Source organism: Calidris pugnax, unplaced genomic scaffold (genome assembly GCF_001431845.1).
Source record: "Calidris pugnax isolate Ruff unplaced genomic scaffold, ASM143184v1 scaffold34, whole genome shotgun sequence".
NCBI lineage: Eukaryota > Metazoa > Chordata > Aves > Charadriiformes > Scolopacidae > Calidris > Calidris pugnax.
Window position 1 is genome coordinate 2,946,625 of NW_015090771.1, and position 27,286 is coordinate 2,973,910.

General features: G+C 37.9%; 1 protein-coding gene across 2 annotated transcripts in view; it reads left to right on the forward strand.

Moving 5' to 3' along the window:
- Positions 1-27,286, forward strand: part of NFKB1 (nuclear factor of kappa light polypeptide gene enhancer in B-cells 1) — a 79,010-nt gene that overhangs the window by 20,068 nt on the left and 31,656 nt on the right. Inside the window, exons 5-8 of one of the 2 annotated variants that reach the window (XM_014940494.1) lie at positions 11,837-11,886; positions 13,056-13,140; positions 20,831-20,868; positions 23,481-23,579. In XM_014940494.1, coding sequence (XP_014795980.1) covers positions 11,845-11,886; positions 13,056-13,140; positions 20,831-20,868; positions 23,481-23,579 — 264 coding nt within the window. In that variant the 5' untranslated portion in view covers positions 11,837-11,844. Of the gene's footprint in view, positions 1-11,836; positions 11,887-13,055; positions 13,141-20,827; positions 20,869-23,480; positions 23,580-27,286 lie in introns of both variants that reach the window. The other variant, XM_014940504.1, reaches the window with a different exon arrangement.

Below are 27,286 nucleotides of genomic sequence, written 5' to 3' on the forward strand. Positions count from 1 at the left end.
GGGGGGGGGGGGGGGGGGGGGGGGGGGTTGTCTCTGCCCGGGTGCGGTGGCCGGGCTGGCCCCGGCGGTCAGCGGGGGGACGCGGGTTCGAGACCGGTCTGTGTCCTTGTTTTGGGTGGGGCTTGCCGAGCGTCAGCCTATAGAGAAAGTGTCACGGTACAGAGAAAGGCTTCTTGCAAAGTTTGTAAATAGTGAGGTTTTTAAAGACGGCTTGGTAGTAAATGATGAAACCGAAAAGTTCGCGCCACGGCGAGGAGTGTTTTTAGGCTGAGTATTCTGTTACATTTGACCTTTGAAAAAACAAGAATATTCAACTTCTTCATCGCAATTATTTATTTTTATTTATTGACGCTTTTTGCTTTGATAGTAACTTTGATCAAGAAGCACTGTTGACTTAGTGCTCCATGTCATGTTCAGATACAATAATTCTGAACTGGAGTACAGATGAGCTACGTGTTACTTGGCCATTATCGTAATGCAGTGTACTGCTGTGTAACTCCTTTCAAATAAGTAAATATGAGTGCCTGTAAGCATTTGCAGAATAAGGCTTTGCAGGCAAGGGATCATCTGCTACATTTCAACCTCCTGTTTTAAAATCCTCAAAATCTTTGTTAAAGAGTCACATTTTAAAGGAAATAGAGATTATTTCCTTAAAAATGGTTTTAAAGTGCTGATCGTATTTGACGTGTTTTGTGCTTTAGAAGTCCTCTTGTCATTCTGTTCACAGAGAAAATTAGTACTAAGTGGATGAATTCTGTGCCATCTCATTATACCTTACAGGCTGTAAGGTGCTACACCACCACTGTCAAGCTCACAGAACAGGGTTGAAAACTTTGTTTTTACTGACATCCAGTGCCCCTGCGCTATGTACTGTGAAGTTATCAACTTTTGAAATAGTTTTTCAGTCACAGCACTTGAATTCTTTCAGAAGAGAATGTGGCTGCCCATTCTAGGAAAGCATTAACCAAGATGTCATTCTGAGACGTCATCCTGTCTGCAGTGTTTTGTAAGCTACAGAAATTATTTCAGTTTGAGAAAACGAAAGAGGAAAAAGCAGCCTATAACTTGCCAGAGGCAGATCCTCTGTTCTGTAAACTTCCCTGGCTTAAAAGTTTAGCTGACAGTTATGCTGAAATATTATTGTCGGTATCTGCAACAGTGTGTGGAGATTTTCAAGGAAACTCGGTGCTGAAATATGTGCAAGATCTGTTAAATAATCTGAAATATTGAAGGGAAAAAGCCTTTTTCTTTCCACCCTTTGCCTTTTTTTTTTTTAATGAAGGAAATGTCAATCAGTCATCAAAAAATGGAATTATTTTCTCATGCAAGTCATTAATACACTTTGAATAGAGTTAAGGTTGTAAAACTTAGAATGGCTTTGTATCACTTTGTGATGTGTGTTTTTTAAAAAAAAAATAATGTATATGCATATAAAAATATATATGCATTAAAATAATGTATTTTTGACTTTTCGTGGAAAACAATATTCCTATTTTTCATAGCCTTTTTCCAAAATTTTCCCGTGCCACTGACTCACATATACGTGGAGACTCCAGAAATAACTGCAGTTAGGAATTCACGTTATTGTGCTTATCATTGCTGAGACTAGAAGGACAGGAACCAAGTTTGAAGGCCTGTGAGGATGCTGTCTGTGCTGACTAGAAAGTTCGGGTCTCCCTCAGTAGTTAAATGCATACAAAGTAAGTGTTGTTTTGAAGTTGCAAAGATACAGTGAAAAACAGTATTTTATTTTTTTTTAGTAACTTACAGTTGGCTTTCTTATGTAGCTAGTGATGAGAAAATTCTGCAAGGTTCTGGTTAACTACTCTCTGTTTTCACGGATCGCTTCAAAATGTACTTGCTAAAATCTCTCACCTTTCAGTGCTGTAAATGTTTGCCAACTCTAAATTCAGAAATATTAGTCTGAAAGAAAATTGTTACTCATTTCCTTAAGCAACTAATGAAAACTCTCAAGTTATCCTAATTTTTTTTTTCCCCAACTTTTTCTTTGGTTCTCAGACACAAAATAACTGTTATAAAACAAAGAGGAGAGAATGTTTTAGGCAAATAACGAAAAAGAAATCCCTGCTCTTGGTCACTTTTAGCTCTGACAGAGGTATTTTACAAGTGGAAGTTTTAATTTGATGTCCTTTAAATAAGCTGTGAACCTTTTATGAAGTTATACATTGATAAGATCATAATTATAGTTGTCATTAACCGTACCCTTAGGTCAGTCAGGCACTAGCTTTGCATCTTATTTTGAGCATAGAAATAATTCAGTGAGTCTTCTTCAGTGCTTTCATTTAAGTGTACATATTTTGCTGAAGCACTGTTGATGGTTTCAGAAGTAAGGCATTAAAATATGTTTCAAATCAAGCTATTCTCAAGGTAAAGTCCTTTGTTTAGGATTTAGGTAGAGCTGGCAGACCATGTGTGGGGAGGAAGCTGCAGAGTTAGCTAAACTGAAGCACCTCCGTATTTTATTGCATCCTCCAAGCAAACTGTACTGGTGTCAACAGATCAAAACCAAAGCAGGTCTGAGTTGTGTGGTGTTTGGGTTTTTATTTGTTTGTTTCTTTTAAAGATCATATTTCTATGTTTAAACACTTATGGACAGATTTTAACATGCAAATGAAATAGAAACAAAGTAAGCACATGTTTTTTGGGTCTCATTAGTCTGTCATAGGTTACCGTAGAAAATTGAGGCTGCAGTTTTACTATTTGTTTAAAAAAAAAAAAAAAAGTTTTGAGTTTGAAAATTTGAAAAAGGTGAAGAGAAGCACTTTATAGACAGAAGAGTGAGGATTTTCTGTCCTTCCGCATGGAGATGGGAGCTGTGAAAGGCAATCCACGTTAATTAATCTAATCTCCTCGGGCTGTGCAGTGTGATTTTAATAAAAATGCAAGCCAAATGGATTTTAATCCTCCTTTACAAATCTTTTCCCCATTTTTCCTTTATAATTATTTTTTTTATGTTATATGCTTTTTTCCTCTCCTGCTTTTTATCAAATCCCAGGAAACTCAGGAAAGCACCCTTTTCCCTAATTGAACAGAAATAGAGTAGACAATAGGTTATTTCTGTTTCTGCTGTGCCTGCAGTTAGTTGTTGAATTCAAACATAAAAAAAAAAAAAAAAAAGCTTTGAGCTTGTAAATTTGAAACGTAGGATGTAACTGTAATGGTGCTGGACTCAGTTCTACCTGTTTGGTTCCACTTACTGGTGCTATCTAACTGACCATTTCTGTCATGTGACATTTTCAGTGGCTGTTCAAAAGGATGCTGAGAATCCCTTAGCTCCCTTTCATGGTTGCACTGGTAACATTCTTTGCTGTTTTCTGAGGCCTCTTCTGCCACTGTTGTTCATGAAATGAGGGACTGTTTTCAGAGTCCCCAGAACCTCTGTGAAAGTACCTGGTGATACAGCAAACCCTATGTGAACTGCACTTCTGAAATCTTGTGTTTGGCTTGTTGCTAGGTTTCTCAGAAAGGCTGTTCTTTTCCCCCTAAAAAGGAAAAGGTTTGCTGTTTAATATTGATGATTCATTACACTTAAGTCTTATGAAATGTGGCTTTTTAAGTTAAAACTTGACTTTGATGAACAAGGTTATATGAACTAGAACTATTTCTAAAGAACACACAGTGATTGTTTTTAATCTGCAGAAAAAAGGAACGGCGTTTTAACATGATATTCAGGTTAGTTCAAGTAGCATTGCCACCTCACGCAGCTAAAATACAATGTAGTTACTAGAATTGTTTTGCTTACTAGATTTTACTTACTTGATTTGCACTCTGTTTTGTGGAGTACGCTTGCCATAAATTTGAATATTGTTTATTCATTTGGTTTAAGTTGCTTTGAATGTGTTTTAACAAAAACATTCAGATTTTTATTCTAGCAATACCTGGGAAAATCAGTTCATGTGTTTATGGCATGTTAGTGTTTCCTCGTGTCATATCAGTTCACTACTTTGACATTTGGGAAAGGAATAAGACACTTAGACAAAAATTCAGTTTGTAAAGATATTTAATAAAGCAACTATTGACGTAGTCCAGTTACACTTTGCCAAGTGAATTTCCTCATGCTATGAATTTTTCTTCAAATTTAGTAGTTATCTGGTGTATTAAAATTGAATCTAGGTTTCCTACAGTAATTCTGCACCCAACAATTCTGATTCAGAGCATCACACTTCTGAAATCTCTTTTAATACTTGTGATTGATTTAATTTCCTGAATGTTTTGTAGTTTTTATAATGTGGTCCGATAATGCATCTGCTAATAACTGAAAATATTTGAAAACTTTAACTCAAACAGTTTTTTAATTTTAAAAATACACAACCAGAACTCCCAGGCCCCATGCAACAGGAAATAATAAGCAGACTTAATTAATAACAAGAGGAGGCAATTTGTGTTGTTATATTAGAAAAACAAACTGTGTCATTTAGGGTTATGTAGTGTTATTGCAGCTGCAACAGTCTACGGATGAGGAAAAAGTGCAGATGAAAGTAGTATCTTTGATAGAAGTTATACTCAAATCTTTATTCAGAGATGACGTCTCTAGCAGCTGAAGGAAAGTAAAAAAGAAAAAAAAAACCCAACAACACAAAAACAAAACATCAACTTCCGTGTGCTGCTTTTGCGGAAATTGAGCATTGTTGAGTTTTACACTGAGCATACAGTTACCTTAAAACAGCCCGCTACACCTCCAGGTATTGAAGCCATAGATGGGAGAAGATATATTAGTAAACTTTTAACATTCAAAAGCAAACTTCAAATTTCAAATCCTTTTCATTACCAAGTTAAAATCCCATCAAAAAAACCATAGTTGTTAGGACTCCTTGTCAACTTGAGCGAGTTACCAATGACTTCTCTTGTTTTTTAGAACTTCTGGTCGGTGCTGTTTGTGCTTAAGTGATCTATGCCAATAACATGAGTGAAAAATATGCATGATGTTCCCTTTATATTTTCATTTTATTTACTTAATATATTTCAGAATACTGTAGCTCTTTATCACCTTATTTTGAATAATCCAAGGATTTGCTGTCTATAGCAATTTTTTTCTTTTCCTTTTATTTTAAAAAGAAAAATGTGTGTTTGTATAGGTTGCATTTCCGCAGTTTTTCCAGACCATGCATCAGGACAGCATTCATCTAAAAGATAAAGATTTGGTCCAGTCTTAAATTTTGCCTGGGGACTTCAGAAACAGTATAATTTATCAGAGTGGATGCAATCAAAATGACTAGTTGAAAGCAATCTAAATAAAATAGCCATGGGTAAAACCTTTTATGTGTTCAGATTTTGCTTGACTGGTATTTGGGAAGGGGATGTCCCTCCCTCTCCAGAGGCAGCATCCTGACTTCCAAGGCACTGCAGCGATGAAGGCTTGAGCCTAAACATCTTGATCGGTATCTCTGTTCTGTCAGAGCAGCCTGCTCTGTCCTTTAGCCAAAATCATCTCAGCAGCTCTTGTCCTGCTTCCAGCCCTGACCCAGCAACACGCAGCATCTATTGCACAATACATTTCCCAGCATCTCCATTTGGGAAATGCTGATTTCTAAACCAATTCTCTCTATACGGGTACAGATTATGTTTTGCAAAGGATAGAAGAGCAAGGCTCAAGGATAGAGAGTAAGCAATACCAGGTAAAACACATTGTAGAGACTGTATGGTACAACAGTGACTGTTTCTACCTCAGTATTTCATAGCTGCTAGAGGATTCCAGAAAACTTGGTGCTGTTCTTAAGAACGTAGTTCTCTGCAACCAAGTAGTCTGCTATGTTGTATAGCCTTGATGTAGCAAAAATATACTAATATAATATATAAAACACAAAAGTCTCTGCCTCTCTTTTGTCCTTTTTTCTCTTTAATAACCAAAATAAACAGGCTCAGAATATAATCATAGTGAATTTGTTACTTTAATTCAGTGCCCAGTTAAAGAAGTTCATTTTTAACAAGTAAATTCCAATGAAAGCCAAGATAAGGAGAAAAAAACACTCTGCTAGAAAACTGCAGGAAGAACTGTGCTTTCAATATATCAAATCAGCTGAAGTGTAGTAGTTGAGTTTCTCGTCTTGAGGCTTGCTTTCTGAATCCCAGTCTTGCAAGGAGAGCACAGGCTGATGTAAAATGTCTCATAAAGTAAGAGATGGATGCTCTTCAATATAGAAATTTATTTAAAGCATCAGACTAATTCCAGTTCATGAGTACAATAAACTCTGGGTTATAAAGATCATGATTCACAAACATACATTTCTTAAGTGTACTTTTTATGGAATATGCCTCGATTTCCCTCCTGTTAAACTGATCTGTGTAGTAACAAACCCTTGTTCCATAAAATATTAATCTGTCCTGAACACAGTCTTTATACTGAACTAATTGAAATACAGCGGACAAGTTTTAGAAAAGATGAGTTGATTCTTTGTATTTTAAAACACAACAGCAGGCAGATACCCTGATGCTAGTCTTTTGCCTTTGTTTTCTGAGGATATCATGGGTGGCTGTCACATCAGGTTTTATGCTTTTGTTTTGTTTGGTTGGCTCAAACCAATGTTTAAGAGATGAGTGGCTGATAAAGAGTTTCCACCTGGCATTGCACTCTTATGATGAGGCAGGTCTTTGTGGGGTAGAGCAGTTGGTGATACTGTTCATCCTTCATCTTTCCAAATTGTTTTTAAAAATGTGTTTATATTCAAAGAACATAGATTAGAAGTAGAGACCTGCTTACCATGTCTCTCTTTGAAGGTCTGGGAAAGGAAGCATGTATCATGGTTTGTTTTGGTTTTTCTTTTCTCTGGCCCTAAGTGAAATGTTAGCTTCACCAGTAAGCACACTGGTGCACTTTAAAACATGAATAGATACATTTGGGGTACTATGGCTCAAATTAATTATTTTGGGGGGTGGTGGTGGTGTATATGTGTTAAACTATTCAGGAAAATATTCAAATTATTTTAGTTCCTGCTTGAAGGAATAAAAAGTCTTCCTAATTTGTTAGTATATATCTACTGTTCAGGTTTTTCACTAGGCCAGTATGAGAGCAAAGCTGGAAAGAAAGAGAATGATGTTTATACTCTTAGTTTTTTAAAAGGCATGCAGCTGCTGGGTGAGATGTATGTAAATGTTTGCAGAAATAACTGGACTACTAGTATCTGAATCAGACATTAAATCTTGATTCTTCATAGATGATGAAATTTGCATCAAATTATGCTTTTCTGTAGAGAGGTAATAGGAAGAAGTCCCATTCCCTGTTTGTATGTATGGGATTAGATACTGGTATCAAAAAGGAAAATGTTTTACCTCATTTTTTTAAAATTCAGGCTGGAAAGCTGAAGAAGAACAGTGGAGGAAAGGATCTGGACTCCAAAAAGTCAGGGGACTAAAATATGTTGGTTAGAGAAACCTATCTTTGTTTTGAAAAGGTAGTTAGATACACTGGATGTTGAAGAACAGCAGGAGGGAGATCTGAAATCAAATGATCGAAAGAAACAGAAATGAGAAACCTTGTTCTTGGATGAGAGCACTCCTAAATTAATTATGTTGTTTCCATTTTAAATGCCTGATCCTTTTGAAGCTTTCAAACATATATTCAGAATATAATAAATGAACTCATGTTCTTCCAGCTGTGCTTACTTGTACCTGGTATTATTTGCTTATTAAGGAGGAGTAGTGATGCAAAGTAACTGCCATTATGTTTGCTTGCTTGGCTGGTGCAACTCCATCATATTCCATATTTGTGTGTGTATTTACGTATCTTCCTAGGTTTTTTTTTCCTTCTTTAACCTTTTTCACAATGGCAACTGACCCACTGTGGGGAGAAAGGAATGAATACAGCACACACATGTATATGCACATGCATGCACACTTACGGTTCCTTAGTAGGCACAGTAGTGTGTTTTTAGACAAATTTAGCTGGATTTTACATTTTCCCATTGCGTTAGGAGCTAAATGATGTTCCTTCACCTACCTTTGAATTTTCATAGTAAAAAGTACTGTGAGTTCAAATGTTTAGTTTCCTGTGCCCCACTCTCTGAAAGGTTTCAGATGATCTCCAGGGTGGAGACTGTGGTGGTTGACTGTGGTCTGCAAGTGTAGGGGTATTTTTTTTATTGTATTTGCAAGTTTGCAGTACAGTTTGTGAGAATCGGAGATTATGTGGGAAGCTGGCACGTATGGTAACACAAACTTCCACAAAGCAATTTTAATCCCAGTCATCTTCAAATGAGTGAGAGGTAGGTGGTTTTGACTTCTCTAAAATGCATATAGCAGCACATACAGCTTGGATAAAAAACAATCTCGGCCCTGAAATACAGCTCATGTAAGGAGAGAATGAACAAAGCTGCTGGTGGTAGATGCTAATCTTACCACTTAATGCATGTAGGAAAGGTGCTTAAAAACTCAAGCAATAAGGGGAGAGGCCAATTAAAAGTCATACGGTTAATGCTAGTCTGTTTTTCTGCAAGTGTCTTTCTTGTTATTGACTCCCTGGATTTGCCCCAACTTTCTTGTATGAAGAGGGAACTTAGAGATTTGTTAACTAAATAAACTCTAAGGAAGAAATTCTATTTTGGAGGTAGGGCTCTTGGAACGCTTTTGTTGTTTGTTTGGCATTGGAAGAGGACAAAACATACAATGAAACTGAGAGTGTTTTCAGTCATTCAGAGGGGTCATTCTAAACTGCTGGGTTAATTTTTGTCTAGGCCCTGAAAAGGCAATCAAGTGTCAGTTTACATACACAAAGGCATATGTTTGCCCATCTAAATCATCGTGTGTTTATAATAAACTGGCTTAGCATTCAAGCCAGAGAGAATGTCTTTAACCTCTCCCCCAAAAACTGCAACTGACTGTTGAACACAAAAGATCTCCAATGAGAGACACCTGTGCTTTTGGTGTGAGAGAGATTGTGTTTACTACCTGGTTAGAAATTCATTAGTACATACCTCCAGCAATTGGATAGTATGTGGGTAGTTACATTCCAGCTTCGGAGTGTAACATTCATCTTTAATGACTGCTGCTTTGTTCCGATTGTATTGTTCGTTGTATCAGCCAAAAAGCCAGAAATTACCATTTTGATCAGGTGAAATGGAAAGACTGCTTCAGATAGACGGAGGTCTTATTTCTGTATGGATTCTAATTTTTATATCAAAGTATTTTAAATGAAAAGTTTTCAGAAATACTGCCTGTGCAGTATTTTTCCACTTTATTGAAGTCATGTATTGTAGAATTATAAATGTGACCAGGAAGCATAACAGGTGTGAGAACTGCCCTTCTCCCACAGAGTTCTGCTGGAGTGAGAGTGATGCAGTCTGAGAAACTGGAATAGGGCAAAGATGATAGAATATGCTGTTAAATTTATTCTATTGGGTTTACAGAAAAAAAAGTTATGAGATGCTTTGTTTGAAAGTTTTGCAAAGAAGTATTACATGTAGCAAACAGGCAAGTTGGGCAGGTGCTATTCATATTAACTCCTCAGAATCTTTTTTTTCTGAAGAATATTTACCGTGTTATCTGGGTACTTCTGGTATTTTGGAATATAATTTTGCATACGTGACTCATGAAATAGTGATTAAATATGAGAGATCACAAAACAAGACTTTTAGAATCAGTTTTTATTCTGTTTATGCAGAAGAAATCTGGCATTTGCACTCACAGTTACCTAATCAGTGTGCATCAGCAGCGTGGGTAGTTCCTGACGCTTCCTAAAATATGTGTGTCTTCAGATTATTTTGTGTAACATCTACACATTTATCTATATTTTGGAATATAATTTTGCATATGTGACTCATGAAATAGTAAGTGATTAAATATGGGAGATCACAAAACAAGACTTTTAGAATCAGTGTATTTTGGAATATAATTTTGCATACGTGACTCATGAAATAGTGATTAAATATGAGAGATCACAAAACAAGACTTTTAGAATCAGTTTTTATTCTGTTTATGCAGAAGAAATCTGGCATTTGCACTCACAGTTACCTAATCAGTGTGCATCAGCAGCGTGGGTAATTCCTGACGCTTCCTAAAATATGTGTGTTGAGGTCTTCAGATTATTTTGTGTAACATCTACACGTTCCTGACGCTTCCTAAAATATGTGTGTCTTCAGATTATTTTGTGTAACATCTACACATTTATCTGGGAAGTGTTTGTCAAAAACTAAATTACAGTTATTTCAGTAACTTGTCAATTGGTGATGAGGGTTATGTTCTTTCTGTGGAATGAAATGTCAAATAAGAATATCTTAGAAAAGTTTGTTGTATGCTGAAGGCTTTGGTATGCCTTGTATGTTGACTTTTTTCCACAAAGATTTATAGTAACTAGCAAATCATTGATAAAAATGATGCTATGCAGAATGTGCCTGTAAGGTAATGTGATTGACTGGTATTATTTATATTGCTGAAATCCTGATGTACTAGGTTAAGAAGTCCAGCATGGGCAGCATGTGGCTACTTGTTATAGCTGTTACTAAGTTTTGGCTGAAATCATATGATTTACTTGATATTTGCTCAAATATTACAAATAAACACTACCCAGTAAATATTTCTCTCTAAAATTGAATTACAAACAGATGAGTACTTTTATTTTCGAAGTTAAAAAATAATTTTATCATCGTGGACCTCTTTCCTGCAAGTCCTCTGGGTAATAAGTGTCTCCTATTTCTCAGTTCTAAATTTCCTTTCATTTTCTGCTTGTGCCGGATGGGTGGCGATATGTTTTCTTTGGAGCTTGTTAACAAGCTGAGTTGAGCCTCCATCAAATTGAAGTACCCGAGTATTCCAATTTTCTTTTTGATATTTGCCTTTGTAGTTCCTGTGGAAGGTACATGGTGACTCAGTTTTTCTTTACTGGTTTATTGATCACTTGCCATTCTCTTTTCTTAGGGCAGTAGGTTTTCACAGTTCGCTTTGCTGGAAAACATGGCTGATGTTCATTGTGGTGGAATATGAGGGCCAGTGACATGTTTCTATCTTGCATTAATTATTAACCTTATTTAAAGTGTCTGCTTGCATGAAGACATGAGTCTCTTGAAATAGTCACTGCAGTTATTTTCAGGTGTTCCCTTGGAGAGCCTTTTTTAGCAAGATCAACAGAAGTGAAATTGTAGCTCTTTCAGTAATGTCTATGTGAAGGCAAATAACACTAATCTTGTATAAAGTCATAATAAATTCCTAAGAAAATTTCCAATCTCTGCTCCTGGCCCCAGGAAAACTAAGCCAGGCTAAACTTTTTCCCAGTGTCCAGCACTTACACATAGTCCTGCGAGAGAGGGTCAGGTATGTTGTACAACCATAATTTTCATTCTCAGCACTGAGTTGTGGATGGCAGGCATTTGTGGACCTCTGGAGATAAAGGTGTCCAAAATTAGTCAATGTTTGACTCCTGTTTTTACTTCAAGAAAAAAGAGTGGATGTTCTTTCTTGGGCAACTTTATCTTGCATTTGGTAATACTTCATGAGAAAACCGCTAGGGTTCATTCATGAATGCTCAGAAGTCTTTTTATTGTGTAAAAATAGAGTCCTGCTTTTGCTAAGCTGTGATAATGATCTTGCCTAAACTCTAATGGCAGAATAGTCAGAGCAAAGACAGAAACAAATTAATTCCAGATTTTAATAAATTTTGACTTCAGAACTTTGACTATAATTTTAGTTGCGTGGGAGCAGGCAGTGGAAAATCCTAGCTGTAGCCTGTCCTGTCCTTAGCCTGCCCCTTGCACATACTATGGAATTTTAAGAGTATTTTAGAAATCATCAACATTATGGTTAAAATAAGAAGGGTCAGAGATTTTTTCAAGTTTCTCTGTTGTAGTACACTGAAAAAAATGAGAGTTCTGACCATGTTTTTGTGTTTCAGGACTTAAAATGGCAGAAGATTCCTATATTATGGGAGTGTCTGATCCCCAAGTAAGTGGATTTATGTATTTTCAATAAACCTGTGTTCTCTCCTATCTCTGTGTTCTGGCTTCCTCTCATAGCGTCCTATCATTTCCTAGACTTAAAAACATAGAGATATAAAAGCATTCTAGCAGAATTTCTATGCTGTTGGCAGAAATCAGGTTTGGGGAAATCTGGGGCATTCTTTTTTCTCTAAGGTGTTTTTTGTGTGATCTGTGAAGTGCCTTGCCACTGGTGAAATGGCTAAAATGAAAAGGAAAGCTAGGCCTGCTGGAAGAAGCAACTGAAAAAATACTCATATTTATGCCCTTTCTGCCTGTAATGCTTGCTCTGAAACTCCTTTTGTGATGGACATTTGACTTTATCTGAAAATAAAGCCCCTGATGCCCTAGAAGGCCTCTCTATATCTCTTTTCTTTGGTGAAATTTGCATAGACATTGATGACTAAAATGCTCCTTTACTCACACAGGTCAGTGGGTGTAGGTCTTCAGAAGCTATTCGTGATCTCTTTAGGTCATTGGGTGATTCATTTGAATTGGGAGAATGGTGCTTGAGTGAAAAGCTTGAGTGAAGGACAGGTCATTTCGACTCCCCTTAATTTCCAAAAAGGAACTATTTTCTCTTTTATGCTTGCTTCACTTTGGAAGGAGATAGATTGATACCTGAAAATTACAGTGAGTTAAGACATGTCAGTGTTCAAAAAAAAAAAAAAAATCGAACTTTAACCTGAGTATACTGTTTTCTTGCATTAGTGCTTGTAAATATATTTACATAAGGACTGTAGTCTGCTAGGGTTTAATCACAGAAGTGAAAATGAAAACTCGCAGATTCTCAGCAAGGCCTTGGGTAAGACATCTAGGGTCAGATTTTCACAATTTACAGTAAAAGCTCTTTTGAAAAATCTAGTTGCTAGTGTAGTTGTTAGTGCATGTAAGCAACTTGGAAACTGTGCTGAGCTCAGAGTGTTCTCATGATACTGGTGAAACTTGGTCAGTATGATCAGCTTTGCTTGCACTGCTGTTGCCAGCAAAAATAAAATAGATACAGAATGTTTATGTACTGCACTAGGTGTTTGCAGGCTCAATATTTGCAGAGGACTTTGAAGTTCTTTGCTGATAGATGCTTTATGAAATTATATATGTCTGTAGTAACGAAGAGTATGTTTTCTTTCAATATAGATGTTTGCAATGGAGCAGTTCATGGGAATGAATGCATTATTTAACAATACAAATTACATCACTTCAGACTTACCACTACGAACAGGTAGGAACTATTAATTGCTATTTGATTATGCTATTGTCCTGCTTTTTCTTCCAGTTAATTTTTTTATTAAGTTCTTTTCAGGGGCTTTTTTGTTTACACTCTTGTATTTCATAATACGAGATCCCAAAGTTGTCAACTGGACTTTTTATTACACCCTTATGCATCTCTTTCTTACCCTCCTGAAACTTTCAACAGTGAGGCAAATCTGATTTTCTTTTGGCTGCAACAGAAACTGAAAGTTTCAATCGGTTACATGGTTTGAGTGACCTGTTTTTATAAATGAGTTTGTATTCTTTTTAAAATTTGTATCTTCAGTGACCTACGTGTTTGTATTACCTGTTTGCAGAGTTCAACATGTACTTTTTTTTTTTCATTTGAACGGTTTCATTTATTGTAATAATTCTTAAGGTGCTTGTTTTTCACTAATAAAGTGTAGAGTATATTCAACTTCCTGTATCATTTGAATCTGTTTTTCCTTCTCGGTGACTTTGCTGTTTCCTGTAAAGTGGCAGTCTGGTATTAAAAGTACCTGACAATTTCCTGAATAATAACACTAGTTTGACAGTTCAGAGTCAAATTTTGCAACCAATTGCTGAAAATAAGCAAATAGTATTCTGCAAAGGTCTGACATGTAGTTCATCCCATATGGTTCCAGAACGGGAATGTCAAATAGAAATGTGTTATATCTCAGCCAGTATTAGCTGCTTGATCAATATCGGTCTGGTTTTGCTTATTAAATTTCTTTATGAGTGTTACTTCTGGCTTGAATTTAGAAAGCTCTTTCTCCTGCTTAGTTTATTAGAATAGCTGATACGAAAGGAGGAAGGAAATAAAAATTTATTTAAGCTTATGAGGTTTCTCTCAATATATATTTCCAATATAGCTATTAATGTCTTTTAACGTGACAACTTTCTATTGTCTGTCTGACTGTTGTATCAGGTCTTAGCTGGTATCTTTTGTATTGCAGATTGCTTTCGTTTGTTGAAAATGCAAATCACTTTTGTTTGCAATCTTTGACATGCTTGACAGCAGTGAAGGTGTGAAGGGTAAAATGAAATAAGCAGTTCATTTTTTACTTCACTTTACTAGGGGTGTAAAAATCCACCCTAAAGTAACAATAAATGCTGATTTAAAAATAAAAATTGAGGCATGCTTACTGTTTCAGTGTTTCCTGGTTTAAATCATGCTTCAGTTTTCTTGATTGAATAGTAGTGAGGAGGGATCAAGAAACAAATGGTACAGATAATTTTGTTTCAAGATAAAATGTTCTGATGAACAAAGCTCTTGACAAATATGGACAAGCATCCAACAAATTAATGTTGCAATGATTTGTTTGCAGTGTGTTTTTATTAAGACAGATAAAATTGTTCACTAAAATTAATCCGTGTAGGATTAAAGGGCTTGTGCGTTGTATTCCAAGGTTTTTTTCCACTGTTCTCTCAGAGTGGCTGTGGAACAAATAAGGTTATTGGAATTTTGATTTCCCCATAATGATCTCTTTTACACGTACCTTTTAAGCTTACTCTGTACTCCTCATGCCAGACTCATTCCATACAAATTATTCAGATATATAAAACTGATTTTCAGATATCTGTGTCCTGTCTAAACTAGAAAACAGCTGTTTCTAAAAATGTGTGTGGGAGTCAAGAATTTACTGAGCTCTGCAGCCACAGAAAACTCTTACTGGACTAAGTCTAGTTATGTCCTTAATTTGCAAAATTGCTTAGAAAATGCCTTCTTTTTTTTAGTGGCAGTGGTCTTTTCTACTGCTGCACTATAGTTAGCAAGTTCCCTGTGTATGAAGTGGGATTTAATAAAGGACCGTGGATTTCAGGTTATCACAAACAAAAAATTAATTCTAAGTTTTAGGAAAGGCTGATAATTCAATAGCATCTGATGGTGCCATAATGATTTGGTTTCTTGAGTAGTAGCACTATAATGCTTACTTCCTGCCCTGCTTGAAACAATGTTGTGTCATTACTATGGACTAGCTTTTCAATTATAAGGTAATATAGTAATTTATATACTACACTTCAGTTGTTTACAAGCAGGATCTAATGATTTCTTTCTACACAGCAAGGCCAGTTAAAAATTCATGTGGGATTTTCCAAAAAAGTACTTCCAGCTGAGATATGGAGAGGGTGAAATAAGTGTTCTACAAAGGATTTTTCTCTAGGACGGTTGGATGATTTAAACGGAAAGAACTGAAGACACTAATTGTTCTTTGTGATTTGGTGTGGTGCCTACATCTTTCAATCTGCGCATTCATGAACTCACAATGTCAGACTTATTGCACTGGCAGGCAGGTTTAATATGTAACTGTGAATTGCCGTATCATGCCAGCGTAGCTGAATCAACAAATAGCTGGGGAATTTGGGGACTTTCTGATGGTAGGTGTTCTGTTGTTAGGTTAATATTTACAGTAATAGTAGAAAACCTTTGAGACGTCAGGACACAGATTTTCTCGGTGAGGTTGTCAGCGCTCAAGTGTCTGCTCACTTCTCTTACTATCTCATGTACGTTAAAGCTGAAGTAAAAATTCGACTTGGTTATTTTGGCTCTAAAACTGTAGGAGATAGTTACATGATTCAAGTTCTACATTTATATCTAAATCTAGAAAGAGAAGCAGTCTCTGTGTGCCGTGGGTGACAAAAAGATATACCTATAACAACTGCCATAAACAGTTCAAACTGCAAGACTGAGCTGTGTGTTTAAAACACCACTAGCAGCAAAGGCAGTATGTCAGGGTCAGCCTCTTCTTTGGCTCCTTGGGAAGTATCCTGCCTTTGAGAGTTAGGTACTAATCCTCAGTGGCATTGGGGATGGAGGGAGCATTATCCCTGGCATGTATTTAGGCAGTGTAAAAGCAGATATGCATCAGTGTGATGTCCACTGTGTAGCTGCGGGACAAAGCGATTGCTTCAATTGGAGAGAAAATGGGCAGAGCTCTGAGCAAAGCATTCCAGAATTTGGGGTTAGAGATGTTTTTTGGAACTAGTTAGTCATTTTGGTTTTTAGGGACTCTGGTCTACTGGGTGTTGACGTTAAGGTGTTGTGTTTTTAAGCCTGTGAAGTGGATTCAGGGCTATCAGTAGCTGAACAGTATTGCCTGGAGGCTGCTAAAATTACAGTTTTCTCATATTTCTTTAACATCCTCTGCGGAGCCCTCTGTGATGCTTGCTGTTGAAAAAGGAGAAGGGCATAGAGGGAAAAAGAAGGCACTTAGAAAAAACCTTATTTCATGTTTTTTCAGAGAGAGTTAATGTTAGAGATTCAAGAAGTCTGACCATCACCAAAAATTAGATGAGTGTTTGTTTTCCCTGTCCTGTGGGGACAAGCAGATTTGTGTACTGTTTCTGGTGTTTATTCCTGATCCCCTGTGCTTGTATTTCGAAGAGTGATTTAAACATCATGCTTTGAACACTGCAGAGCTGAGATGCGAGGGAGCGTTCCTGTGGGGGTGAGTCCCTTAGGGGGAGGAGGACATGCAAATGCTACGGTAGGCCTTTCTGGAAGGATGAGACACCAGATTTAGAGTCTGAGCTTTTAGCAGCAAGGTACTACCACTGCCAGAATGGACATAAGGGGGTTGGTGTTGGATTTAACAATCAAAACTTAAGAGGGTATGAGTGTTTTCATCGACGTCCACGGAGCAGAACAGCACACGGTTACAAGGGCGAGGTGCCTGCTCCAGGGAACCCACTAACAGACAGGAGGTGAGGGGGGGGCTTCACCACAGCTAGTTGCAGGTTAAATTGAATGGCTTCAGGTACCAGGTAAGCTGTTAGATGAAGGACTGCACAAGTCCTAGGGAGCTGCCTGGCTTGCAAGGAAACCCCACCAACCTCCCAGACCCCTTTTTTCTTGACTGAAGCTATGATGGGAAGGGAACCAAGAGGAAACCAAAGACGGGTGCTCCTTTGGGAAGCGTGTGTGCAGGGTGAGGCCTGTCAAGAGGAAGAAAGAATGTAAGTGGTGGGAGTGTCAAGATGCAGGAGGGCCTCTGACTCAGGCAGGAAGGAAAATGAAGAAATGTAGCAGTTGAAGAAGCCGTGGGGAAGTGGGATTGTGACTCAGGCTGGAGGGGAGGCAGTGGGATGCAAATCGGTCTGTGGCAACCAAGGCGAGAAGACAGAAAAGGAAGCACTGAAGCATACCCAGGATGTGGCGGTCTGCACCAAACCCCCTCCCGGCTGGAGGACTGCAGGTTTTAATTGCAGTTCTGACTGCAATGAACTGACTGCAGCAGCACCAGGCAAATCATGAGGAGTGCTTATGTCAAAACTTGGCTCTTGTCAACCATGAGAGTCATCCCTGTGCAGAGGCCGGCTCCATGACTGTATGCCGCTTCAGCCTCTGTAGGGCAAAAATAGAATTTAAGCTACGTATTAAGTAGCACTACTGCTTGTGGTTGTTTAACACTTAAACAAGAACTTGAAGCAAGCAACTTTCCATCCTAGAGCGGAGGTGCAAAAGATCGTCACAAATCTCGTCATTATTAGTGCCTCTTACAAGGTGTCTTCCTGCTATCTGTTTAAACCAGATATATCTACTACTAGAAGTAAAATATTAAAAACTTCCCTGTGCAAAGCACTAAAAATCATTTATTTTCCCCAAGGGAAAGGATGAGAGAGAGGAAGGAGGAACCACACGTAGCCAATAGGCTGTCTGTCTAATGTACTTCTGGAAAGTATTCAGAGTTTAGTGAAGACAGCTGTATAAGACCTTCCACTAGGCAAAATCCTTTTTATAGTCAAACATGCCATTTATGCTTGGAAGTTAGCTTGACTATTGCTGCTTTATTTTTAAATAGCATTTCAGATATATTCAAGTGCCTTGCGTTAGAATGCCTTCTCTATGCTGTTACTTGGATCTGGTTCAGATGCTATACCAGAGAGTTACTTAGTCATTGTATAAAAGGAAATGCTTAGTCACAAAACACAAAGGTTGAAATGAGACCACACAAAACTTTGTTTTATATACATTAGTATATGATTTATATAATCTGGATTAATCATAACAGACATCTAATTTGCCTTTGTACATTTATACTGCACCTTTTGTGCACTTTCCTAGTATTAATATGTAAGATATTTTAATTCTTTTTCTATCAGTATATCTGTATGCTTTTTATAAGTTTTTTTTCCAAGGAGACATAAGAACACCTGTTCTAAGTTTTCCATTTTCCTGAGTTTTCACAAGTGCCGTGCAAGCTAAAGTGGTTTTAAAACTAAAGTGGTATGAAGAATTCCCCTTGAGCTTTCCAATATGCCAATGTGGTATATAGCCCTCTCTTGGGAGTTTGAATTCCTTATAATGAGGAAAAGTTGGAACCTGGGTCTGCTGCATCCTGGGGGACTGCAGTGGCCATTTAACTGTTGGGTAAAAGAGTGCTTGCTTTTCTGGCTAATGTTTAAGAGAAAACAGTAGTATTTTGTGCTGATACTGACCCAATGTATATGCCTTGAAAATGAACTCCTAAGGGGGTAACAGCCAAAGAACAATTACTTGGCAGATCCTGCCCTGAAGGCTTGGTTGAAAGTTGAACTACATAGTTATATTTTAGGTGCGTTATTTCTGCCAGTGCCTAGAAGATACAAGGCCTCTGCATTGTTAAAGTATAAAATTTTAGATGCCTAAAGCATGAGGAGGGTTAGATGTCTGTGAACAGAGGTCTTAAATTTAAGTGCCGATGTAATGCTTAAGCCCAACTCAACTCATCTTGACTCCATGTTACAGACAAAAACTGAAACATAAAACCACACCAAAGCCCTGTATAGGTTTTCTACATCTTTTATAGTTTCTGAAGTCCAAGCTGGTTTTCATGCTTTCTAATGTAAGGTGATGTGTATATTGTCTTGAGGCAATTGTTTGCATGACTCCAAGATTTTAATTGTAGCACTGTTTACTGTTTTACAGGAAGAGTGTTGGACTTGGGAAATAGTTAATTTTTTGTATGTGAAATTGTGCATTTGCAATATAACTTTGGCATGAAGCTAATTCAGTTGCTGAGTCAGCTAACTTCAACAGCAAAATACTAATTCCGTCTGTTAGTATATTTATAAAAACTTTCATTTTGAGAGAAGCCTGGTCAGTTAAGACCTGTGCTGACTAAAGGCATGAAGGTCTGGTTTATTGAGGTGAAGTTGTATTGAGGAGCTGAGAAGGATGCGTGTAGTCATGCTACAAACTATAAATTAATGAATCCTCTGCCATTTTTAATTATCAGTGAACATTAGGCTTATTGGCAAGTTAAAGTTGATGCAAGTATGCAGTTCTGTGCTGAAGCCAGGTACTACCTAGGTAAGGTAGCTGGATGGTGTGGTACTTGCAGATGGTGCAAGAGACAGATTGCACCTGGCTGTTGGCGGGGCATGGTATGCTTTATATGCTTGCAGGCTCTGTCACATAGCTGTGGCTCCTCTGCTTTGGAGGTTTCGTGTGTTCCTGTGAGCTTGCTTGATTCCTTGGCATTAATACCTTTTAATAGAGTATAAGTAGTGATACATAATTCCAACCGGAATATAGCTGGCAAAATATTGTGTAGGTATTCACAGTGAAGCTGTCCTTTGGGATCCGCTTTGATAACAATTGTAATTTACCGTTGAAATCGGAATCTTCTTTTCTGCTTAGCAAGAGGCAGGGAAGAAATCATACCTCTCAGAGCTGTTGTTTTCAGACTCAGGAGTGACACATTTTAAGAGGTATTTCATAGCCATTCGCCTAGAGAGCTTCCCTTCTCTATGCAAATAATCTAAACGATCAGAGTTGGAGGTAAGCTTTGATCAGGTGATGAATTCTTAACTCTGGTGGCACAGAGTTCTCATTGGATTTAGGGCCTGCTCAAAGGCTTTTTAAACTGAATTTTGAATGAGATTTATGGTATGAAGTTAGCCACTGTTCAGGGAGTGGTGCCAGACTGAAAGTTGTTTAAGGAAGCCTTCTTTGAAAGACACAATTAGAGTTTTAGTAAAACATAATCCTATGTATTGGCATTGTACTCAAAGATGGATCTCATTATAGAGTCTGCATCTGTAGTCAGAGTGTGTTCAGTGTTTTTAGAGGCACAGCAGAACTGTAAATTTAAAAGTATATCTGAAATTATTAAAAGAATGTAAATTGTTTAGTCTCCTCAAGTCCAGGGTTTTTTTTAAAGCCGTTCTGACTGTTAGGACATGTTAAGACAGCTTAAATTCCTCCTGTATTCCCATACCTCAGAGCTTCCCATTGGCTGTCGCTAGACTTTCAAAAGCACCCATTCAGTAGGAAGCCCTAAGGCCAAAAGCTTGTGAGCATAGTCTTTAGAGCCCAAGGGGCTTAAATACAAAAGTTAACCTTAGCTCAGGAAGGCCAGGCTGCTTGTCAGTGGCAAGGGGAGGATCCTGTTCTTAACTCCCCCTTTTGAGACTTAACCGAGTAATAAGAGTTACCCATTTAGGCCCTCTGAGCTAAAATTAAAAATTTTGAGTTAATCCTTCCCTTCTTACTCCACCGGTCTTAGGGAATGATGGAAATGACAGACTGCCGAGTGATTAAATTATTTATTAAAATTTAAGTTCTGAAGATGCTTAGGTGCTTTCAAAAACTTTAACTGTGGCTATTCAAGGACATCACTTTTACCCCTGCAAATTACGTCATGCTAATAGAAATATAATTTCTATCATGACTTTTCTTTCTTTTATGTTAGCAGATGGACCGTATCTTCAAATCATAGAACAGCCAAAACAGGTAAGAACAACACTGCATTTTGAAAAATCTTTATGATAGCTATGTCACTATATTCATCTTTTTTAAAAAAAAGATGATTTAAGATGAGAAAAAAAGTGTGTTGAAGGTGTTGAACTCTCGTGACAAATGTGGTACTTAAGCATGAGGAGTTTTTCCTGTCACTTTTGTAGTTACATTGTTTCCTGTTTTGTTCTGTTTTCATCTTTGTGTCTCTCTGGAAGTGTCAGAAGACAAAAAAAACCCTGAGGGTGTTAAAAAAATGTTTTGCTAAGTATTATAGACTCTTTGTCTTAGAAGTGACTCTTACAGTACCCCAGTATTTTGGAACGTAAATTATTAGACCAAACATGGAAGATTATTAGAATTTGTTTCACATTTCTTGAAATACATGAAAGAAAAAATAAAAACATCTCATTCTGTTCCCAGGTTACAGGAACTTTTGACTTGTGCTTTGTCATCATTAAGAAATTTTGTTGTCTCTTGAGATTCCTTTTGTCACAGTTGGCTTTTTGAATAACCTGAGAAAAACGAAGAATGTAAAGTTACTTGAATGTAACTCTTGTTACTTGAAAGTTACTTGAATGTAACTCTTTTGTGACTGTATAGCAAACACTCATTTATGCTTCTCTGGTAGTATGAAAGTTGTCCCAGTGCACTGGGTAGTTTTCAAGCAAATGATGTACAAATAATTACTGGATCAAGATTGCCCTGAAGTATGCCAGGGTGGTGTTCCCCTTTGGCTGGTGGCATCAGCAATTACAAGTATTCCTCCTGAAGCTATTACAGCTTACGGAGACCCCTTTCCTGCCTCTCCCAATCAGTTGCATAAAATCCTACCTTATAGAGCTGTTAAGTAGACAGGGAAAGAGGGTGACTAAAAGCTGTCCCATCCTCCTCTTGGTCTTCTGCAGAAGCATGCCACAATCCAGCCTTCCAGTAGGAGGTGGGAGACATTTGTTTCAGCCACACACCAAAGATTTTTTTTTTTTTCCAGCATCCCTCCAGGAATAGGGGCATTTCATGATTATATGTGAAACAGCAGTGTACTGTGAACTTTTGGAAGAAAGCGCTGCCTCTTCCTTGTTGTTCTAGTTCATCCCAAATCAGGCCATGTCTTTGCATGGTGGAGCCTACAGTGTGCAGTACCTAAGGAGAAATCATTGTTTCCATGCATGACTTCTCAGCCAGCAGCTCCTGTAGTGGAGTACCCATGTGACAAGCTGGGCAATGGTTTTTAACAGGGTGATGAGGGTGGTCCATCAGCAGAGTGCTGTGCTTGTGATCATTTTTGGAGCAAAGAGACAGCCTGGGGGGAGTTAAACTATACTAGTAAAATCATAGCTAGGATAGCAAGGGCAATATAGACTGGGGAATACCACAGAGATGACAGCGGGAGCTGTTGGATTGAAGGCATAGAGGTGAAGAGAGACTGGATTGTCTCATGTGTCATGACTGCAGAGGTTGCTTTGCCTTTTGGGCATCTTGAGTTCAAGCTTGTCATAGCCAGGCACTTCACTTGCAATACATTTGATTACTCACTTCACAGTTGGAAGGTAAATATGTGCTTAAGGATGAGTTACATTGGCTGGTCAGTATCTGAATAAACATCAGATCTTTAAATTTGTCTGGGAAACAAGTTCTTTAGTGAGATAGGTAGTGAAGCTAATGATTACAGAGTCATTTTGAACTGTGTTGTTCACTGTCAGCTAATACAAACTTTGAATTCAGTGTTGTCTATTAGAAAGAAACTGAATGAGGGATACAACACTAACTGGTGCTGTTTGGACAGACACTGGAAGCCCTATATGAGACATCTCCTATATGAGATTTTGCCAGAAATGGCAGGACTGGGGAGTGGATCTGAAAGTATGCAAAAGTGGGGCCATGTGAAATAACGTAGTTAAGTAGAATTAGAGTTACCAAGTACATTTGCTTAAGAGTTGCATCTTTTGTGCTTTATAGATTACCCTCTAAAGCAAAGGGGATGCTACTTCCTATAAATAAAAACAGAATAAATGGACAGCTGTACTTTAGAGTGGTTGCTAATATCCTGCAGTTCCCTAAAGTCTATTCAAACATCTATTTATGTAGCCAAGATGGAAACCCAGTCAAAGTCTCCTGAAGCTTTTGTGGACTCCACTTGGAGATACAGCTTTCACATGCTCTTCCCAGAAGGAAGAAGCATTTCTGTTTCATCTCTGTTCTTTTCTTTATGAAGCTGTGGACTTCCTTTATTATTATTGGCTTCCATTCTCTCTACCTAGCAGCAATCATGGGAGAGAGTATCTGCTCTTATGTTCTTTATCTTTTAATTTTTATTTTGTTCTGAGAGTATAAATAGATCTCTGCTTCTAAGTATCTTCACTTACTGAAAGAAAATTTTCAGGTTGCTGCTGTGGGTAAGAGTAAGAATAGAACAGTTTCTCCAGGGCTACAGTTATGAACTTCGTATGCTTTGTTTAACCAGCACTCAGATAGCATTTCAGGGATGAACAGTTGTAACTTTTCTGTTTGTGGGCTGTTTGGGCAAGTCTTGTTTGTATGTGTGTGTGCTTGCTTTTTTAGTTCTGTTTCTAAGCAGCTTTCAAGTTTCTTTTCCTTTATTTCCACAGAGGGGTTTTCGTTTCCGATACGTTTGTGAAGGGCCTTCGCATGGTGGGCTGCCTGGTGCTTCTAGTGAAAAGAACAAAAAATCATACCCTCAGGTGAAAGTAAGTACATAAATCATTAATTTTGCAACCTGAATGTAATTGTCGTATGTATGTGTATATGATCTTACTGCATAGCAACAAAAATTTGTATGAAATTACTCGAGACTGACTGCATTTCAATCCCAACTTTTAAAATGTGATTGAGTTTGAAAAGAAACGCGTCTTCAGATTTGTGGGGTTATTTTGGCACCATATTTGTCTGCCAGCAGTTGAGCAGTAAGTTTGCCTGCACTTACCATCTCCCTGCCCTCGTGCAGACTGATGGAGTTCTTCCTTAGAATGCAGTTTTGGCATCGAGCAAGGCCTGAGCTGATCAACTGCTCCACTTCTGCCATACTGCAAAGCATGAGTCTGGTCAGTTATTCCACTTCCCTCTAAGATCCTATTTACCAAGTTTTCCTTCTTTTTTTGTTCGTATTACTCCTTATTTAATATCTCTTGGGTACTCAGTTCTTAAGGACATTCTTAAAGTCGTTTTAAGGACGTTCTTAAAGTCAAAGGAAAATTTCCTATTTTAATAGGAGCAGCATTATGTTAGAGCAGGTTTTCGCTGAATGTTTTTTGGGACTTTTTTTTCCTGGAAAAAATTCAAGGATGTTAATTAAAGAAATGTTCTGTGCTATGAAGATTATGACACTGGTGATTAGTCATTCTAGGATTAGAGAAGAACTGTCTTTGCCCATGGTTTGTGTGGAAAAGATACTCTGTGTCTTTTTGGAATTTTTTTCATGAAAGTGTTAGTCTTGGTATTGCAGTAGAGATTGCCTTAAGAGGAGCAGGGTTAATGTATTTTAATTCTGGTGTTCTCTCTTACTCTCTGCTTCAGGGGGAGAGAAGGGAAGAGTGGCAAGCAGTCAGCCTCTGTCTTGGTGTGTGCCACTCCTCAGCTTTCTCCCCAGTACGCGTGTAGTTCTTCCACAGTTCTTGAGAAAGGCCGGAATTTGGAACAGTTGCATCTCCATAATGAATCAGGATGAGCATGACTCAATGGAAAGTAATCAGCATTGGCTGAGATAGCCTAGGGTGTTAGTCTTGCAAATTGAGAAGAGGCTGGGAAAGCTAATTTCATATGGCCTTGCAAAACTCCTCTGAAAATTTACTAGCCCAGGCAAAGGATCTACTTGCTTTTCCCTTTCCTGCTGCGATGGTAATGATGAACCAAAGAATGAAATTTCACTGGTATGTTCCAGATAGAAAATAATTTACCTCAATTGAGCCAGATCTTTGGATTCCAATCCAGTCTGTATTGATAATAACACAATGTTTTATTTATTTTTTTATTTATTTAATACTTTATAACGGTGTGATGAGTCGCACAATAGCTTGACAAGAAGTGAGGAGTTACATAGAAAATGGAATTTCTCCATGAGTAAACTAGAAAGCAAAATGTTCTTTGGCTTTCCATCAAACCTGTTTTCATTGATCATCAGATTTTAATTTAATCTAAAGCTTCCCCCCACCTCCAACCACACACGTGTGTCCCTTCCCCTCCCTCCCTCTCGTCCTGCTGTGTGCATCTGGGTTTTTTTCTAGTACAAATCCCCACATGGCAACACCTGCTGGGAGAGGCTGGCAAAGGAACACAACAAGTAAATTCCTCAAGGCCATTGCTTGTTAGTGCCTGTTCTTGATTCAAGTGGTGCCAGTAAAGACAGAAGTGTTTCTTTCACACCTTTTCCTGTAAGTCTCTTCTGTGTTTTGTCAAAGGGTGCTCACCTTGTCATAACTGAGGTGAGTACAATTGAAGATTGCTGGGTTTTGTTGCATTGGGTTTTTTTCTTTTTTGCTTTGTTTTGGGTTTTTTGATTTGGTTTTGGGTTTTGGTTGGGTTTTTTTTAGTATTGTGCCAAGGCTTTCACCATAAGACCTCCATTAGTTGATCACAGCGCTGTGAAAGGACAGTAGCATGGCTGTACTGTAAAAGGAGGTCTGATCTTTAAACCTTGGCCATGGTGTGGTTGGTGCAGCTCACATTGGGATCTCTCTTCTGCTTGGCCAACTCTGCACAGAAAGCTGATATAATTTCCCAGCAGCTGCCATGGGATGTCCTGAAAGTACACATCTTGAGTACACAAAAAAGCATTGCAGTCTCTCTAGTCCCTTTTTTGTAGGCCAAAAGAAAACACGTTTATCTGATATGACCTCTTATCCAATGTGAACTGTTTAATTTCACCCGTTTTCCCTCACCCAGTCCCTAACTTGTGGCTGAGCTGGAACACGTCAAGATGTATCTTTCATTTAAAGGCTGAAGTGTTGAAGACTTTGCTATGTCTCTAAGCAAGATGCTTTGGTAGATAATTACATATTTCCCCACCTCCTGTATAGTATATTAGGAGATAGTGTAGGTCAGGAGTTAGCGTAGCAGTTGTGCAATGCCTGTCTTTGTGCTTAAGACAGATCTGCACTGGGCAGCAAGGTGGACTTAATTTAAAACCTCTTCTTTTAACAGTACAGTCATGGCAAATGAAGTCTAGATAACAGTAGTATTTTTCTGTAGTATCAAAAATGGGACTAATTAATCTTTATGGTTTATGGAATTATATTCCTTTGTTTAACCCTGTTTTTGCTCACAGTAATCTTAATATCATGTACAAAACATCTTACGTTTTCAGAGAATTTTTTATAACTTTGCATGTACTTAATGGAGCGCAGAGAAGTTGTAAATACTGAATATACTATAATGAAGTTACATTTCATGACAAGTTTCATGATTATAGTAGAAAGTGACCTAAAATTCTTCATTTAAATTTCATTTTTGCCTGCTTAGTGTAAGTAATACAGCACTGGAAATTTTTACTGTCTAGAACAGTTGAAATCAAAGCTCCTGAGCTGCTTATTCACCATTAGCTTTTTGTCCAGGGGAAGAAACAATTAATAGTATAAGAAGAAAGAATAAAACTGAATTATATAATATTATCACTGACTTAACTAGCTTAAATTTTTTATTCACAATTTCTTTATTTTTATGTATTTGAAGACTTGTGAGAAAACTTGCACAAAAAACTTCTACTGGCCTTCTTACGTGTTTACCATGTTTGTCTTGATCTTGTGTACTGATGTTAGTGTAGGCATATTCATGTTTTACACTGCAGTACTTGATCCAGTTTTGGGTGTGAAAAGAATTTGCTGAAAATAGTGGTGTGAAGGAAATGTCCTGAGTTTTCATCTCCTTGGGGGCAAATCTACGTGGGTGGCTGCAAACTCAAGTTGCCTATTCTTTGTGAGCTGGATGTAAATCAGCTCCAGCCCAGAGGCTGGGTAACCAATGTCTCAGAGGTGTGATTGCTCAGAGGTGTGCCGGAGCTAACGAGCACCATCTCTCTGCCCATGAGTCTGGACGTTGTGCAGTTCAGTGTGCGAATGGAAGTTGCATACCAGTTAGGCAGCCCTGAACCCCAGGCACCTGAACAGGAGGGCTGCCCATCCAGGTATGTCCTGGGGCTATCCTAAATTATACCTCCATTTGAAGATAAGCGTTCTTATTGAAATTGGGGATTTCAGCACATACTTCCAAGTTCAGGAGGGGAATTTATGGAAAATTAGTCAAGTTACTTTGTTGATGAGCCTTTTTGGTGAAGAAAGGAGCAGCGTATTTGTTTTTTTCTCCCCATAGGAATTAATCACTGATCACTGATTACAAGTTAAAAATTCTTTCAGATGCTGAATTAAGGAATAGACACGAGACACTTTACCCCTCTTAAAAACTT